Source organism: Sus scrofa, chromosome 7 (genome assembly GCF_054392235.1).
Source record: "Sus scrofa isolate SSC_HxYL_T2T_F1_AM1 chromosome 7, Sscrofa_HxYL_maternal_Yorkshire_Landrace_v2.0, whole genome shotgun sequence".
Lineage (NCBI taxonomy): Eukaryota > Metazoa > Chordata > Mammalia > Artiodactyla > Suidae > Sus > Sus scrofa.
Window position 1 is genome coordinate 42652468 of NC_139389.1, and position 17933 is coordinate 42670400.

At 41.5% G+C, this 17933-nt stretch overlaps 1 protein-coding gene across 7 annotated transcripts in view; it reads right to left on the bottom strand.

Annotated features, from left to right (window-relative positions):
- BTBD9 (BTB domain containing 9) overlaps positions 1-17933 on the bottom strand; it is a 406522-nt gene that overhangs the window by 355352 nt on the left and 33237 nt on the right. For all 7 annotated transcript variants that reach the window (XR_014809001.1, XM_084966368.1, XM_084966369.1 and 4 more), the window contains 4 exon segments: positions 17251-17462; positions 13032-13395; positions 11439-11703; positions 936-1155 (listed from right to left, as the gene is read on the bottom strand). Coding sequence is in view for 6 of the 7 variants with exons in the window: in XM_084966368.1 (XP_084822494.1) it covers positions 936-1155; positions 11439-11703; positions 13032-13395; positions 17251-17435 (1034 nt within the window). In the remaining variant the exon portion in view is untranslated.

Below are 17933 nucleotides of genomic sequence, written 5' to 3' on the forward strand. Positions count from 1 at the left end.
CACCACTATTAAGCCCTTCACGCCTGGACTCAAAGAAGCATGAAGAGGGCTTAGGAGACCGTACACCAGAGTCTGGGTATGTACGGTTTAGGTTAATGATAAGCATCAGTGAGGGAGATTGTTCTTGGCCACCCGACTGCTCTGGTTCTTCTACCGTCACGGCTGAAAGCAGCAACCACGGTGGGTGAAAATATCAGAGTGGCCAGAAAGGAAGGCAGGATCTTGAAGCCACTGTGAGACTGGTGGGTTCCTAGGCTGAAGCCCACCAAATTTTTTTTCACGTATTTCTTTTGTTTTGATAATGATATTCATCTATACTAAAAGACAATGTTTTCTTTATTTATAGTATAAAAGATGGTTTTAAAGTTATGATAGCATCCAAAAGTGAGGAATCAAGTAAATAATGGTAACCCATGTGGTGGAATACCAGATAACCATTACAAGTAACATTTTACAGGAGTATTTTTAAAAGAGTAGAATGTTCACAATGTATTAATTAAAAAGTGAAGTTACTTTTTATACATTTAACTTTTATAAAAAACTGTGTGGTTTAACAGGCTTCTGGTGGGCGTGTGTGTGTCTGCATAACAAAAAATACTGGTTAGATACATACAAAGATAACAGGAACTGAGATTACTAGTAATTTTTATTTTCTTCTTTGTGCTTTTCTATATTTTCTTCTTTGTGCTTTTCTATATTTTCTGTGTTTCCCACAATAAACACATATTTGTTACTTTTATAAGCAGAAATAAGCAAAAATGTTATTTTTTTAAGGAATAAACTCTCTAATTCTTCCCCAACACTAACCTTCAAGGGAAATAGCAAAGTAATGACAAAGATATAAACCATCAAATCTGTAAAACCAAAGCAGATGAGCACAAAGTGAAGCCACCTCAAATGCGTCTGTTTTTCTCCAAGTCATGCTAATGACTCACCGGCTATCTCGGTCCCACAGCAGGATGCGGATATGATTGATAATGGACGGCTGACCTAGCTTAATCTCGATGCCAGAACGGCAGTCATCATCAATTGGGTGCCGAGAAAATCCATGATCCAGATCATAATTTTGAGTGTCACCATCTAATAAGGCAGACTTCAGCTCCCCTTTTACCACCTGGGCTCCATACTTCATAGTTGCAATGTTTTCTTCTGGTACTACAATTAAAAAATAGAAAAAGCAAGGTTAATGGTTACTTATTAAATATTCCATATTTTTGGGAAAAACATAAAATTCTAGTTGACTCCACCGTGCGCATTTAATTTAACGGGAGAGAGGAGATACAGAGTGTCTGTGAGGATTAAGATACCACTACAGTTGAAATTTAATGATGCCACCACAGCCACAAAGTGCCTGGGACTAAGAAAAAGTTGTAAATACCAGAAAAAACATGCATGGAGGACAAACAAATCACCTCTGCTGAGTTCATCCTATTAGTAGCTTTAGTTAAATATCTATTGGACAAAAATAACATGTAAAAGGACCTGCACCTGCCATCTGAACAGAGCACAAAATATAAAAGCAAAGCAGACGGATCAGACCTCTTTATAAAACAGAAATAGGAAGGTTCCAACACAGCAGAGCTGTTCATCATATGTGGTTGTACTGAACCAATTAATCTGGTTAAAAAACAAAAATATGTTTAAAGGAAGATATATTTTTACTTCACTTGAGTAATTTTAAAAGTAAAAATTCAGTCTGACCTCAAAATTAACATTACAGGAACTCCCACTGTGACATAGCTGGTTAATGATCCAGCTTGTGTCTGTGGAGGCACTGGTTCGATCCCTGGCCCTACACAGAGGGTTAAGGTTCTGGCGTTGCTGCGGCAGCAGCGAAGGTCATAGCTCTGGCTGGGATTCAACTCCTGGCCCAGGAACTTCCATATGCCGCGAGTGTACCCGAAAAAGAAAAACAAAATACTATTATGGTTATAATTAAACCCCTCCCCTCTCCAACACTAGATGTACTAAGAGTCAGTTGTGCCTGGGACTCTGAAGTCCTCAAATACAAATTTTGCCTCTCAGATCTGGAACCTGTCCTCCGGGTACTAACATTCTATAACTGACACTCTCTCCATGGAGAGACAAGAAGTGGCATAAAGCGGATGTTAAGAGCTTGAGCTTCAAAGTCAGAATGTAAACAATGGTGCCACCAGATGTATCAATTTGAGGAAGTCACCTTCTCTGAACTTCCATTTCTCAATAGGGCACCTTCAATCCCCCCCAGGCGTTTCTGTTTATTTATTTTAAGGATTAAATGAAATGATGTTTTCAAAGCACATAGTAAGCTCTAAAGAAAATAACTGCCATTATTTTTTTTTTAAATAACACCAAGATAGCTAAGCAAGTTCACAGACTGTAAATAAATGCTGAATTCTCACAGAATATATACATCTTGGCTGTGTGATTTGGAAAGAGAAAGTGTGAGGTGTAATTAGGCTCTTAGGGAAAAGTAAGTCATTCATCATGGCAGATTTCTTGGAAAATGCTTTTTTTTTTTCAAATGAAGAGAGAGTGAGTAGCTCCATATGGTGACAATAAATGCAGCGAAAAAATGGGGTTGGGGTCAGTTTAGTTAACCTGCAAAAAATTAAGGCAACTCTGAAACCAAACCAAATCAAAACCTACTACTTACTCATGATCAACTTTTTAACCACTGGAAGCTTAAGTGCCACAGGCTTATAACTTCCTAAGTTCACCAGCTCACGGAAATCAGACATATACCTCCTATTTATTTTTCATTTATTTAACAAACTTTATGAATTCCTTTGACTTACTCTTTATAATAAACCTCTGAGTATAGGACGACTATTACATCCATTTCACAGACAGGGAAGTGGGGCAGACCAAGGTTAGATGGACTTGGTTGCCCAAGGTCACACAGCCAGCAAGGAGCCGAGGCGCTGTTAGAACATAGGCAGTCTGCGCCCAAGGCCTGCTCTGCTCCCTCCTTCATGAAGGGTTTCTGATGGGAAGACCACACTTTGCCCCTCTCACCAGCCCCTTCCCTCTAAGGTTACCTACGACCCAAAGGAAAGAAACAGTCTGATAATAGGTTTTAAAAAGTGACACTCAGAGAGTTCCCTGGTGGCCTAATGGTTAAGGATCTGGCATTGTCACTGCTGTGCCTCAGGTTGCTACTGTGGCAAGAGTTCAACCCCTGGCCTGGGAACTTCCGAATGTCATAGGTGTGGCAAAAAAAGGGGGAGAAAATGAGACTTAAAAGAGAAAAATCTCAGTTTGAAACTTAGGCTCTACCATTCTCTATCCCTAAGTGAGGCCTCTTAGTCTCTCTGAACCTGTTTTCTCATCTAAAAACAGTATTTTACCCGACCCGCCCACAGGGCTATTATAAACATTACACAACAAATAATTTACTTATATAGTACTTTAGCATATAAGCCATCAATCAGTCAAAACCCTTTTACTGAGGGCTCATTAGGACCAGGTAGCATACGAGGCACTGGGGATGCCTCCATGGACTAGACAGAGACAGGCCCTGCCTTCCTGATGCCTCGATCTAGAGACAAGGCACTTTAAAAAGCAAGCAAACAAAAGCTTCCACTTTGCGTTTTCAGGTATCAGTGATGTGTCGTTACAAACGTTTGCTCCCTTACTGCTGGGTACAGAACGTGGGTAATCCAAAGTCCACAGCTGCTGCTGCCGACCATTGGTGCCACCTCCTCCAGCTCTGAGACCACCAGTCAACACCAAGCCAAGGGAGACCAGGCTTTCAGACCTGGAGACTGTGCTAGCTTTTGATTTTCTCTAAACATAAGCTTCTTCACCTCTAAAATTTATCACGCAAGGAATCACATACTAGGCACAAGAGTTTCAAGTGGCTGTAGTGAAAAGTCTAAAATTGAAATGAAATTTCTTCCACCATTCTGTCTTCTTTTGAAGTTTATTTCAAGAGGATTTGAGGACGTATCTAACTCTTCTTTATATAGATTCCCTGAGAGTATCTTTCACTTCAAAATGGTGAACATTTACACAAGTGGAAATTCTCTCATGGTAACTATAATCTGAGTATCTTACAGGATAAAAATACAACTCCAGGAGTTTCTGTCATGGCTCAGTGGTAATGAACCGGACTAGTATCCAGTAGGATGTGGGTTTGATCCCTGGCCTCGTTCAGTGGATTAAGCATCCAGTGTTGCCGTCAGCTGGGATCTGGTGCGGCTGTGGTGTAGGCCAGCAGCTGCAGCTCTGATTCGACCCCTAGCCTGGGAATTTTCACATGCCGTGGGTATGGCCCTAAAAAGACAAAAAAAAAAAAACCACAAAACTTTTTTTTTTTTTTTTTTTTTTGCAAAATTTATAGTTAAATGATGAACTTAAAGAGAAAAATGATCATATAAAAGTTCAGGTCATAAAATAATTCAAATCATAAATATTCTTGCCACCTATATTTATCTATCAAGAGATAAAAGAGCTCTCAAAACACATAGGGTTGTAGACATTAAACAAGACAGGACACAACAATAATAGTTTTTCTTACATTTGTAATTTTTTTTTTTTTTTTGGTCTTTTTGCCTTTTCTAGGGCCACTCCCTCGGCATATGGAGGTTCCCAGGCTAGGGGTCTTATCGGAGCTATAGCTGCCAGCCTACGCCAGAGCCACAGCAAGGCAAGATCGGAACCTCATCTGTGACCTACACCACAACTCACGGCAACAGCAGATTCTTAACCCACTGAGCAAGGATCGAACCCACGACCTCATGGATACTAGTCAGGTTTGTTACTGCTGAGCCACACGGGAACTCCTGCTTTGTGTTCTTAACATCCTTTATTGAACTCCCTCTGACAGCTAGGCTGAGATGTCTGCTAACCCCTGATGGATCACTTGGATCCACACTGAGTTTGCTGCCCCCTTCCGCAACCTCTTTACCCAATCTTACCCCTACATCATCTTATTCTATTGCCCAAACTGACTTCTCTAAAGAATGGATGAACCCTCCCTGCCAACAAGTGAGGCCTTACACATGACTCTCCTGACCATTCCTGTCCCAGCTTAACTTAGCCTGTTCTCTGCTCTCTCTGCAGAACTCCCTTCCACATTACCAACATTGGTACTCAAACACACCAAAAAGCAGCAACAGAAAATATTCCAGGCAGGAGACGATTGATGAGCACTGGTCTCACGGGTCAGATCAGTACTTTGGTTCCAGCTCATGCACTGATGTCCCTCTAACTCTCGGCAAGTTACTTATAAAGATCAGAAAATGAAAACATCTAAGAATTAAAAGGGATCTTCATCCTATTTATTTAAAGAAAAAAAAAATTCCTAAGCTGCCCCTGGTGTGCTCTTTACTGTGCTGGACCCGGCCCTCTAGAAGCTCACTGTCGAATGGGGACAAGAGTGTGTATCACACATGAAACACCTCCATGGAGGAATCCTCTGTAGAGCTGACTCGTGAAGCCCCTAGTTTACAGATGAAGATGCTACAGTTGGGAAGACAGAATACTAACAGAAGTCACAGAGTTTTAAAAATATTGAAGGTTCACTGTTGTTATTACTATCTTTACATGATAGGTGAGACAAACTCTAAGTTGTAGTTTAGAAGCAAGAGATAGGTTCATTCAATCACTCCTTTATTTTGAAAGGTCGAGATTCAGGCACTGTGCTAAGTGCTGGAGAAACACGGGAAAAGACAGTTCTTAAGAAACTCAGAAGCTCAGTCTAGTAAGAGTTTAGGCAAGAAAAGCAACAATTATAATACCACAGTGCAAGCCCTCTCTGTCTAGTTTTTGGAAACTATGGCAATAGGTACATGGTACCATGTGCCTACAGCACAGATTTAAACACACACACAGACTGATACATTAACCAATAATTTAACCTAGCAGGTCTAGAAACAGATCGACTTTTAGCCAATAAAGAAACCTAGAGGATGGAAGTTGTGATGTGCTACCTGCTGTAAACCTGAACAAACAAGAAATTACTGTTGTCTTTCCCAAAGTCTAAAACCTGAGATACACAATACAAAGTATAACTCAGTCTGAACAGAAAAAGCACTAACTTTCAAGGCAGAAATATCTTCACAGCTAGGACAAAACTAAACAGTAAGAAATGGTGTAAGCAGTTCAAATATTCTAAGGAAAAATTTTTCATTAAAAATTCCCTTTCCGGAGTTCCCGTCATGGCGCAGTGGTTAACGAATCCGACTAGGAACCATGAGGTCGCGGGTTCGGTCCCTGCCCTTGCTCAGTGGGTTAATGATCCGGCGTTGCCGTGAGCTGTGGTGTAGGTTGCAGACGCGGCTCGGATCCCGCGTTGCTGTGGCTCTGGCGTAGGCCGGTGGCTACAGCTCCGATTCAACCCCTAGCCTGGGAACCTCCATATGCCGCGGGAGCGGCCCAAGAACCAAGAGATAGCAACAATAACAACAACAAAAAGACAAAAGACAAAAGACAAAAAAAAAAAAAAATTCCCTTTCCTCAGGCATATAGGCAAATGCTCATCAATATATATCTACAAACCTATGTCTAAAGCACATTCTCAAAAGAACCACATAAGTCAAAGAACATTCCTTGGATTCTCTTTTCTAAAGGCGGGAAATCGCTATAATTCAGTAAAAAGCCTCAAGGTATGCAGCTCTAAGAATTAAATCTTCCAGTAACCAACATTAATGAACTCAAAGAAAAAGAATTAGTATTTGTGCCTCTAAATACTAATCCCTACTCCCTAATGTAATCTCTACATGTCATGAAAAGCCCCCAAAGACTCAGAATCTGGGAAGAACTAAGAACAAACAAATTTGATCAATAATTTCAAAATGAGCAGATCTAACTTTTCAGATCATCAGCTCAGGAGCAGTTCTGAGATTTTTGACCCCTTGTTCCCTAACAATGAAGAAATTTGATTTTTAAAAAAATGATGTAAGGAGTTCCTGCTGGGGTGCACTGGGTTAAGAATCTGACTGCAGAGCCTTGGGTCACTCTGGAGGCAGAGGTTCAATCCTCAGCCCAGTGCAGTGGGTTAAAGGATCTGGCATTGCTGCACCTGTAGCATAGGTCGAAGCTGTGGCTTGGATTCAAACCCTGGCCCAGGAGCTTCCATAGGCTATGCATGCAGCCCCCCCCAAAAAAAATGTGACTGTTTGAATAACATTTACTTAGCAAATAACCTATTTTTGAGGGTCTGAGAGGAAAATGATATGCTTTCTTAGTATTTCTATTAGTAATTTTACTATTCATATAATCAAAAAGTCAGAAAAACCGTCTGCTACTTAATTATTTCTCAGGTTTAGACGTTAGACAAAAGGCTCCAGAACATGTGTGTGGTCTTCTCTGTGAGTTCCCAGTGAATTACTCCAAAAGAAGAGTTTAACACTTACAAGCAGTGTATCACTCTGGAACTGAGTGCTCCTCAACTGGCTCATTACTCCCTTTCACAGAAATTCCACGGGGCTCTTGTAACCCAGGCCAGACACCCATACTGACCAGCTCATCAATTCCAGGCTACAAGTATCTATGGAAAATGTTCGAAGCATCCCTCACCTCTATCAATGCCCCAAGCCTATACCTTTAACAAAACCAGGCCTGAATCACCTTCAGTCAAACATCTTGAATCAAAAACTGTGGCAAGCGGGGGGGAGCCTTATATAAGAAAGGAAACCTGAGATTTATTACTCTTCCTGTTACTTTTCCCCTCTCCCACCCTTTATCTAAGGCTGACTTCTCAACTAGTCCCATTCTCCAGCACCTCTAATCTCTTCCCAGACCTGACCCCTCCAGCTAATGTAGTATTTCTCTACGACCTTTACTCCAACTCACACATCAGATAATCAGCACATAGTCTTCATTATCTTTTCAAAACCATGGCCTAATTCCCTATGCAGTCAAGCTTCTGTCCAGAATACTAAACAACTCACCTCAATTTATACCCAAGTTTGCTCCCAATTCTTATTGTTCTTGCCCTCCCAACATCACCAGATACCATGACCACCCTCTCCAGATAAACACTCTCTCTTCTGCTGGCTTCTGTCACCCTGTCCCAGTTTTCTTCCTACCTATAATTCATTCTTTTCTACCTTCAGCCCCCTGGCCATAGGTCTTCTCCAAGTCTCAGACTTCCATCTTTCACTTCTTTCTCTACTCTTTAGCCCAGGTTTCAATTTTTTTTTATCACCAAGCTCTGCTTCCTAAACACCAGTAATATGCTTCTACTGCTTTCAGACGATTCCCCTTGTGTGAATTCACTACGTGTCTGCCACATGCTATTCAGTGTGTAAAATATTTTGGTGTGGGGTTTGTTTGTTTTGGCCACGCCCGCAGCATGCGGAAGTTCCCAGGCCAAGGATCAAACCTGAGCCACTATAGTGGCAATACTGAATCCTTAACCACTAGGCCACAAGGGAACTCCAATGTGTACTAAATGTTGAGGATCGGTGTGCTCTTGGGGACCAAAAACAAGTAAACAAAAATGTTTCAAAATGTGGGGAGTTCCCACTGTGGTGCAATGGGATCGGTGGCATCTCTGGAGAGCCAGGATGGAAATTCAATCCCGGCCCAGCACAGTCAGTTAAGGATTTGGCATTGCCACAGCTCTGGCACAGGTCACAGTGGCAGCTTGGATCTGATTTCTGGCCTGGGAGGTCCATATGCCTCAGGGGTGGACAAAAGAGAAGAAAAAAAAATTTTTTTAATGTGATAAATGTGATAATGGTTTCCTACAGTACTGAGCTTACATGTACTAACTGCATACATTATTTAAATTAATTCTCCTAACAATATGCAGAGATATAAAACTAAATGTAGGAGTTCCCATTGTGGCTTAGTGGTAACGAACCTGACTACTATCCACGAGGACACAGGTTCAATCCCTGGCCTCACTCAGTCTGGTGCTGTCATGAGCTGTGGTGCAGATTACAGATGTGGCCTGGATCCAATGTTACTGTGGCAGTGGGGTGGGCCAACAGCTGTAGCTCCAATTCGACCCCTAGCCTGGGAACCTCCACATGCCATGGGTGCAGCCCTAAAAAGACCAAAAGAAAAAAAAAAAGTAAAATTCCTTATGTAATTTAAAAAACAGCTCATACAACTAGTTAAGTGATTTAATTCAGGACTTGAAGTCAAATCCATCTGACTCCAAAACCTATGCCTTTTCCTCTACGCCCAATGAAAGGAAATCTAAATCTGATGTGTCGGGAGACAAGCCGAGGCTAAGGACATTTAACAGCATTTAAAAAGAGTGTCTGGAGTTCCGGTCATGGCTCAGTGGTTAACGAATCCGACTAGGAACCATGAGGTTGCAGGTTCGATCCCTGGCCTTGCTCAGTGGGTTAAGGATCCGGCGTTGCCGTGAGCTGTGGTGTAGGTCACAGACGTGGCTCAGATCCCGAGCTGCGGTGGCTCTGGCATAGGCTGGCGGCTACAGCTCCAACTGGACCCTTAGCCTGGGAACCTCCATATGCCACAGGAACAGCCCTAGAAAAGGCAAAAAGACAAAAAAAAAAAAAAAAAAAAAATTAAAAAATAAAGAGTGGCTGAATCCATGGTCAAGGGAAAAAAATCGCCCAGGAAAATGACTACCATGAGGGAGAACTTAGAATTTAGATATCCCAGAAACCCTTGAACTAAGTCTAAAAACAAGTTCAGTATCTTCTTCAAAGAACTACTGTATTTCATTAATTCTATGACACACATTTTTTCAAATTTTAACATTTCTGAAATTGGGATATAGACATGATGGTGTGCCATGATTTAACTGGCAATACTGTTTCTCATGCCGTACATAAAACAATGATGCTTCAGAATTTCTAGTTTTTTAGATTTGATAAAATAACTTCCTCCTAAACTTAATCCTCAAACTTAAATTCCTTCAATCACCAAGACCTATTTTTTAACATAATATTTCCTCTTCACATTGCTTATTTTCCATTTTCCCTGTTACCACTCTAGTTTGAGGTTGCATCAATTATGCACAGGTTAAATACTCTCCTCACTGGTCTCCCCAAATCCAGTTTTTCCCTATTCCAAGTCATAAAGTACAGCACCATGGATCAGCATCTCAAAACTACCACTACACTCATGCCTCTCCCCTTCCTGAAAATCAGCTTCCACTACACATAAGCAAAATCCTGATCTAGTTTCAAAGACTTCCATGATTTTGCCTGAGCTGACCTTTATAAGCTTTCTTTGTTATTAATTAGTCAACATTATCCTCTAGTCAAGGTCTTCTGCTCATGGTCCTTCACATAATCTAACCTCTGCTTACTAACCTCACCAGTCCCCGTGTCTGAAATGCAAGCCACCCTGATGTCACTCAGATCAACCATCAAGGCTCACCTCAAGCTCCATTCCCTCAATCATTCTAAGCCACATTCTCAAATTCACAGCACGTACCTGATTTAAACAATGTTGTATTTAGGTTTTCATGGGAGTATGTCTTATTTCCACAGTGAAATTAAAAAGAACGAAGGCAGAGACACTATTTTACATTTACCCAGCATAGTTCACAAGTTAATTATACACTCTCTGGAGCCTCACTACATAGGTCTGACTCTTGGCTCCACATCTTTCTGTGTGTCCTTGGACAAGTTACTTAGCCTCTCCGTGCTTCACTTTCCTCAGTTGTAAAATGGAACCAATAATGGATTGTTGTTTCAAATGGTTGTTGTGAGAATTAAATGATCATGTAGGACTGTTACTGATACATATAAGCACTTTATAACTGTTCATTGCTGTTCCTTTTTTTTTTTTTTTTTTTTTTTTTTGTCTTTTTGTCTTTTGTTGTTGCTGTTGTTGCTATTTCTTGGGCTGCTCCCGCGGCATATGGAGGTTCCCAGGCTAGGGGTCTAATCAGAGCTGCAGCCACTGGCCTACGCCAGAGCCACAGCAACGCGGGATCCGAGCCGCGTCTGCAACCTACACCACAGCTCACGGCAACGCCGGATCATTAACCCACTGAGCAAGGGCAGGGACCGAACCCGCGACCTCATGGTTCCTAGTCGGATTCGTTAACCACTGCGCCACGACGGGAACTCCTGCTGTTCCTTTTTTATGAGTAAGAAAAAACACCATGTAAGTACTGGAAATGCTGCATTAAGTGTGAGCTATGATCACTACTGTTCAGAATCTCTCTGTTCATGGTCCCTAAAATAATAAGTATATAGCATGTACTCAGTACTGATTTGATGGAGGAAAGGAGGAAAGGTCTTAACGTGAGAAGAAACTTCTCAGGAAATTATCCGATTTCTGAAATTCTAGGGATCAGCTGGAGAAGTTTGTCCAGGAATGGCAAGAAATACCTCTTTGGGGGTCTACAAAGGCTAAGCTCTCTCGGGAGGAATCAGCAGAAGGATGGGGAAGGCATTCCCCAGGAAGCAGAGCTCCTTGCTCCTGGACTCACATAGACCATGCTTGAGTTTTGCAGCTGAGACCATCATAAGACACAAAGCTTCCTGGAGAGACTGGTACGAACAGATACTTACTGAGCATGCCTCTGTAATTGAGGTCCATATCCCGGCTCTCTGATCGGACTTTAATAGCATCCAGAATGGCGTCAGGAGACAACAGTCCCGAAGGCCTCACGACGTTCAGAAGTTCCGTAAGGCTCATCAGAGGTAAGCGCACAGCCTGCATGATTTCAGCATGGTTCTCCTTTGAATTGTGCTTACACCAGTTTAGCAAAGCTAGGAAAATATCTTTCTCGGGAGCTGCAAATGAATCTCTTAATACGATGCTTAAAAGTGCTGTCTAAAAGGGATAAAAAGAAAAAATTCCAATTATTACAGAGCTCAACCATGTGTATGCTCAATCAGTAAAACCTTACAGAACTGCAAGGACAGCTTATATTTAAGCAATTAACTCTTCCTGACCATCTTCCTGATTCTTTTTGCCGTATGCTCTCTTGCCCATTATGGCTGTGTGGAGAGCTTTAGGCAGCTGGTATCTAGTCTTACCAACACATCTGCACCCATATTTAACAACGTAAATGGCAATATGAGGACTGTCATTCCATACAGGTTTTTCAGGAGAATTTACAAGTCAGTAAGATACATCTAGCATTTAATAGTCACAATCTTTCGTTCCACAGCATTATTGCACTACCATATTTTTGGTTCTCAATTTCTAAATTGGCCTCGAGCAACACTTGTACACCCCTCTAAGACCTCTGCCTCTAAAAATTAAGTAGGATAATAAAAATCATAATTTACACTCAAATCAAGATGTGGAACTTTTCAAATAGGTTTTCTCATTCAAAAATATTCAGATCCTAGGAGGAACACAGAAGGAAAATGAAAGACAACCACTAGGGTTCAGAGAAAGATTTCAGAAAAATTGTTTCACTCCAGGTATTATATGGTATAAAAAACTGTGCAATAGTGAATTTTGAGCCAGAAAAAAAGGCAGTGACTTAAAAGACATCCAGTGACCCATCAGATCTCCTTTATGAACTTTCCCCCTCTTCATAAGGAATTGTTAGTTGTACTCTGCCAGAAAAATACAAAACCAAAAAAACAGTATGCAATACCACAAAGGAGCCTATTTGATGGTCACCACGCTGAGAGCAACCACCCAGCAAGAAGCCTCTTTTGCACACAGAACTTACCAGAAGAACCATAAAAGAAAACGGCAACAAGCTGCCTCCCTCTAGTATGATTTAGCATTTCAGTAGCCAGAGGCAGTGGCTAGATAGAAAACCTCTTCCATGCTAATGGTTTTTATGTTACCTTTTTTTTTTTCTTTTTAGGGCCGCATCCCCGGCATATTGAGGTTCCCAGGCTAGGGGTCAAATTGGAGCTGAGGCTGCTGGCCTATGCCAGAGCCACAGCAGCGCAGGATCCAAGCCGAGTCTGCGACCTCCACCAGGATTCACGACAATGCCAGATCCTTAACCCACTGAGCAAGGCCAGGGATCAAACCTGCATCCTCATAGATGCTAGTCAGACTCGTTTTCCACTGAGCCACAACGGGAACTCCTGGTTTTTATATTTTTATTCTTAGTCCAATGCTATATTTCTACCATACAGACATGAATAAAACAACGCATGTCGGTAAATTACTTGTAGATAATGGCACACCTTAGAAAGGGAAAGGAAGCCTTCGCTTGAGAGCACCTCCTGAGCATTTCTGTCCATAAACATGCAGCACATGCAAGTCAACTTGGGAAGTGAGTAGAGACTGGCAACATCAAACGTCATACAGACATTCTGAATGTTAAGTATGGTGCAGAGATACTCAGAGGTAGAATCCTCCAGCTCTGGAAATCCATATTTATGAGCCAGGCTCAGAAAGTCCAGCAGCACCTCCTCCTTCTCATCCGTCAGCGTCGCCCGCCCGGTGTAGATGTATTTAAGGAGCATTGTGAAGGCTTCTGCCGTGGTGTCTTGGAGGGGAATTTCGGCTTCAGGCTGAGATTCCCGCATTCCACCATAGAGCAATGCTCTGCACATCAGAGGAGAAACTCGTGAGGAAAACCCAAAGGGAAGTGCTACCAAATTACGAAATAACAGTTATCACCATTATAAACAAGATAAATGTTTAGTGACACAAAGATTCAGGTGAAGAAATGCATAGAAATCATTAAAAATAATTCCTTAAAGAAAAAGAAATAATTTTTTAAAAATGTTGAATTCAATAGACAAGTGAACTAATGAAATATCCTGAGAGCTCAAGATATATAATAGTCATTAAATAGAAAGACGGAAGTGCTGTTTTTGAGCGGAACAGTGAAATTAATATAAACCTGCTAAAGGTCAAGAAGGTAGCTTAAAAAGCAAAGCTCTAGAGGAAAAGACAGAATCAGATGAAAACAATTAAACACAATCAGATGCCATTCTCCCCCGTCAGATTGGCAGAAATTAAAAACCTGTTAATGTTCAGCAATGGAAAAGCAGGATTTCTCATGCACAGCTTTGAGAGTATAAATGAGTACCCCTTTCTGGAAAGTAATTTAAGTAGTAACATCTGTTGAAATCTAAAATGCACATACCCTTCGATTCAATAATCTTACTTTTACGACTCCATAATATAGCAAGATAAAAATAAATGTGTAGGAGTTCCCGTCGTGGCGCAGTGGTTAACGAGTCCGACTAGGAACCATGAGGTTGCGGGTTCGATCCCTGCCCTTGCTCAGTGGGTTAACGATCCGGCATTGCCGTGAGCTGTGGTGTAGGTTGCAGACGCGGCTCGGATCCTGCGTTGCTGTGGCTCTGGCGTAGGCCTGTGGCTATGGCTCCGATTGGATCCCTAGCCTGGGAACCTCCATATGCCGCGGGAGTGGCCCAAGAAATGGCAAAAAGACAAAACAAACAAACAAACAAACAAAACAAAAAAATAAATGTGTAAGAAGATATACTAAAACAAGGGGAAAAATCTTAAATGTCCATCAATAGGAACAAGGTTGAAAAACTATGTGTACACATCCTATGCAGCCATTCAAAAGACCAAAGGAGATCAATATACATTGTCTCGGAAAGATGTCCAGGATATAGTTGGTAAGTGAGGTTGCAGATCCATATGTGTTGCATGGGAAAATGTGCATGCCAATAATATACAGATGTATCTATTTATATTGAGAAAAATCAGGGAAAATCCATTATTAAACTGCTAATAGTGGTTGTCTCTAGAGAATGGGAGTAATGATTGGGAGGGAAGGATCTTCATTTGTCAGTTCATAGACTTAAAATGAAATTGATGATGGGATTATGGATGAATTGACTTCTTTATTTTGTCTTCCAGTATTTTTCAGACTAAAAAAAAAAAAAAAATCCCCACATTACTGCTTATCTTCTCATCTAAATAATGAAAACCAGACAATCCAGTCAGGTAATAAACTTGAATTTCTACCTCTGTTACTTTAGGAGAAATAATATGAACCAATCAAAGATTCCAATACATCAGGAAAGAAAGGGTGGCCAGTGGAGAGCAAGGGAGTACTGCAGAAAAGGAAGAACAATGAGTGAGAAAGAAAACATGTAGAAGTGAGCATAAGAGAAAAAGGGGAGAAAGAGAGTCCTCCTGCTCCCATCATTCTCAGAGCAGGACTAGCACTTCACAGTTTCCCTCTGCGCTTGCCTACACTTCCTCCCACCCTCCCCCAGGACAGGACACTCTTGCCTGCCTCCCAGAAATCATTTGAACTACCCAGCAAAAGACTCATGACTATTCTAAGCATACCTCTTTCCTGGGTTATACTCTGCCTAAAAACACATGTGAAGGTGTCCACTAATCCAGAGAGCACCCAATCACGACCTTAAAGTTTCTAGATTAAAGAACACCTTCCTGGGGAGATCTTGCCAAGACCTACTCCCAAAATAGTGTGATCCCTGATACTTTACCTGGATTCTCAGTGCTTTAAAAGTGGTTTTGATGAGGACCCCTGGGAACCTGAAATAGGAACCCCCAACTTATGGAAGGTTCTCTCCTGTACAGTTAGCTTGCCCGCATCTGGGAATTGATAGGCTCTATGACAACACTTACAAGGCCTTTCCTGGCGGCTGAAAGTTAACTTTCTTTTGCATGTGAACACTGTCGGCAATGAGAACTGATTTAAGATAGCGCTGATAATGACTGAGCTTAGCCTAGCGAGCCCTCAGATATTCTAAGGGTTCAATACCCACAGAGCGACATGAAGAACAAGGTCAATAAAGTGAGGGGAGACTATTCCATTCATTCATTATGATCTTCAAATTTCTGTAAGTAATCGAGTTTCTTTTTTTTTTTGTCTTTTTGCTATTGCTTTGGGCCGCTCCCGCGGCATGTGGAGGTTCCTAGGCTAGGGGTCGAATCGGAGCTGGAGCCACTGGCCTACACCAGAGCCACAGCAACGTGGGATCTGAGCCGTGTCTGCAACCTACACCACAGCTCACGGCAACGCCAGATCGTTAACCCACTGAGCAAGGGCAGGGACCGAACCCGCAACCTCATGGTTCCTAGTCGGATTCGTTAACCACTGCGCCACGACGGGAACTCCAATCGAGTTTCTTTTAGGGATATAATCACCTAAAAGATATCCACATACTGTTGCCTCCAATTATTTTTGAAAGAGGGAAGATATATAATAGAAACAAATAGTAAACATAAGGCTGAAACGTTCTAACTTAATAAAGAGTGGAGTCTTACAAGAAACTGTAATAGGAAGGACTAAATGGGAGAAAAGGGAAAGAAAAACTAAAGCGTGGAGAGGACAAAGGCTGCTCACAAATGACTAAACCAAGGCCAGCTGCCTTGGAGCATGTTAGTTAGAACTCTCAACTCCTCTCTTTTCTAAGCTCCTGACTGCATATACAGTGGCATTATAGGTATAAGATGGAACATTCTAACAATGTTTATAAAATAGTCTAAGAGTTCTAGCTAAATAGTAAATATTTCTAAGAAACACACTTTACTACAACATGTGTGACTCCAGGTGTTGGTTTTGCTATCTCGGTTAATTAGCAGTTGTAGAAATCAGATTACGGTTTTCATTAGAAGGTAACCGAAATTTTCTCCATGCTTTCAGCATCTCAATTTTTAGATAGCTAGTTTCACAGGCAAATCCATGACTTTACGGCTATAGATTCTGGACTCTATGGATTTATCAAGGATAAATTATCAGTCAACAATTCAGGGATGATTTCCTTTTAACTAATATTAGGTAAAATGCAGAGTTAATTCAACCTCAGTTTTATGTTTATAACCCCGGAAATTAGGGGTCTAAGTAACAAAAAATAGTTACATATAAGTACGGGTATGATTTTTACATTAATTAGACACATATTTAGTTTTAGTTCTAATATAACTATGAAACTTAGTCTCAGAAAATATTTAAGTTTCCTTTACTTTGGTGTTGTCAAACTGCATGTCTTCAAGATAGATCTACTGGATTATCCACAGTCTTGGATCTGAAACTAAGAGGCATTCCTGTGCACTGGCAAACCCAGAGGTCAAGTCCGTCTATACAACAAGGTCTATCTGCCAATAAATGAGTTTAAGTTCCATCAGCCATCAACGGTGAGGAGAGGGTGAGGGCAACAAAGACTCTGCCTGAGAAATATCACTGAGGCCAGGAAAAACGGTTGACTGGGTACAGTCTAGCCTGAGAAGTCTTCTAAACCTATGATGCTAAGACGGCTCCTGAAAGGAAAAGGTGATTTTCAAAGAATAACGCAAAGTCCACGAAGGTGAAATTCTTAGACATGTTGAAGTGAATGACACTCGAATTTGTTGTTATGTTTTGTTACATATTTTTTCATGGAGTGGAAAATACCAGTGTTTTCTACAAGTGACTTGAATCTTCAAAATGGAATACACACTTACCGAAAATATTGGCACCTCGCTGCTAAAATCACCCTGTGGGCAGGAAAACGTTTCTTTTCCACAACAAACGTGACGTCACCATATTCTTCCCCGATCAACAAGGCACCAATATGTTCAGACAAAATGTGCACATGATCAATCTCTCCCACTGCAGTAAAGGGGCGTAGAGGGTGGCTGTTACTCATCTTGGAGAACAGGTGATACTCTTTGATCTGTTACATAAAGAAGGGATGAGAGTTAGTGAGAGGAGGGGCGTATACTTCAAAAATCACACACGTTAAACTTTACAGCTAAATAAAAATGCACATTCTTAAATCACAGAAGAGAGCGATTTCATCATCATTGGTGTCTGTATTAACCCATTTATTCTGGGAAGCAATTAACCTACCTCTATCAACTCCACTACCCTCACTGCCTTACCACACCAGGAAAGTTGTGGTCTTCTAACAGCACTTGGAGCCACCACAGTCTAGAAAACTGGGAGTTCCCATTGTGGTTGAGCAGAAACGAATCTGACTAGTATCCATGAGAAGGCAGATTTGATCCCCGGCCTTGCTCAGTGGGTTAAGGATCAGACGTTGCGATGTAGTTGCGGTATAGACTGCAGACATGAATCGGATCTTGTGTTGCTGTGGTGTAGGCCAGCGGCTACAGCTCCAATTAGACCCCTAGCCTGGGAACCT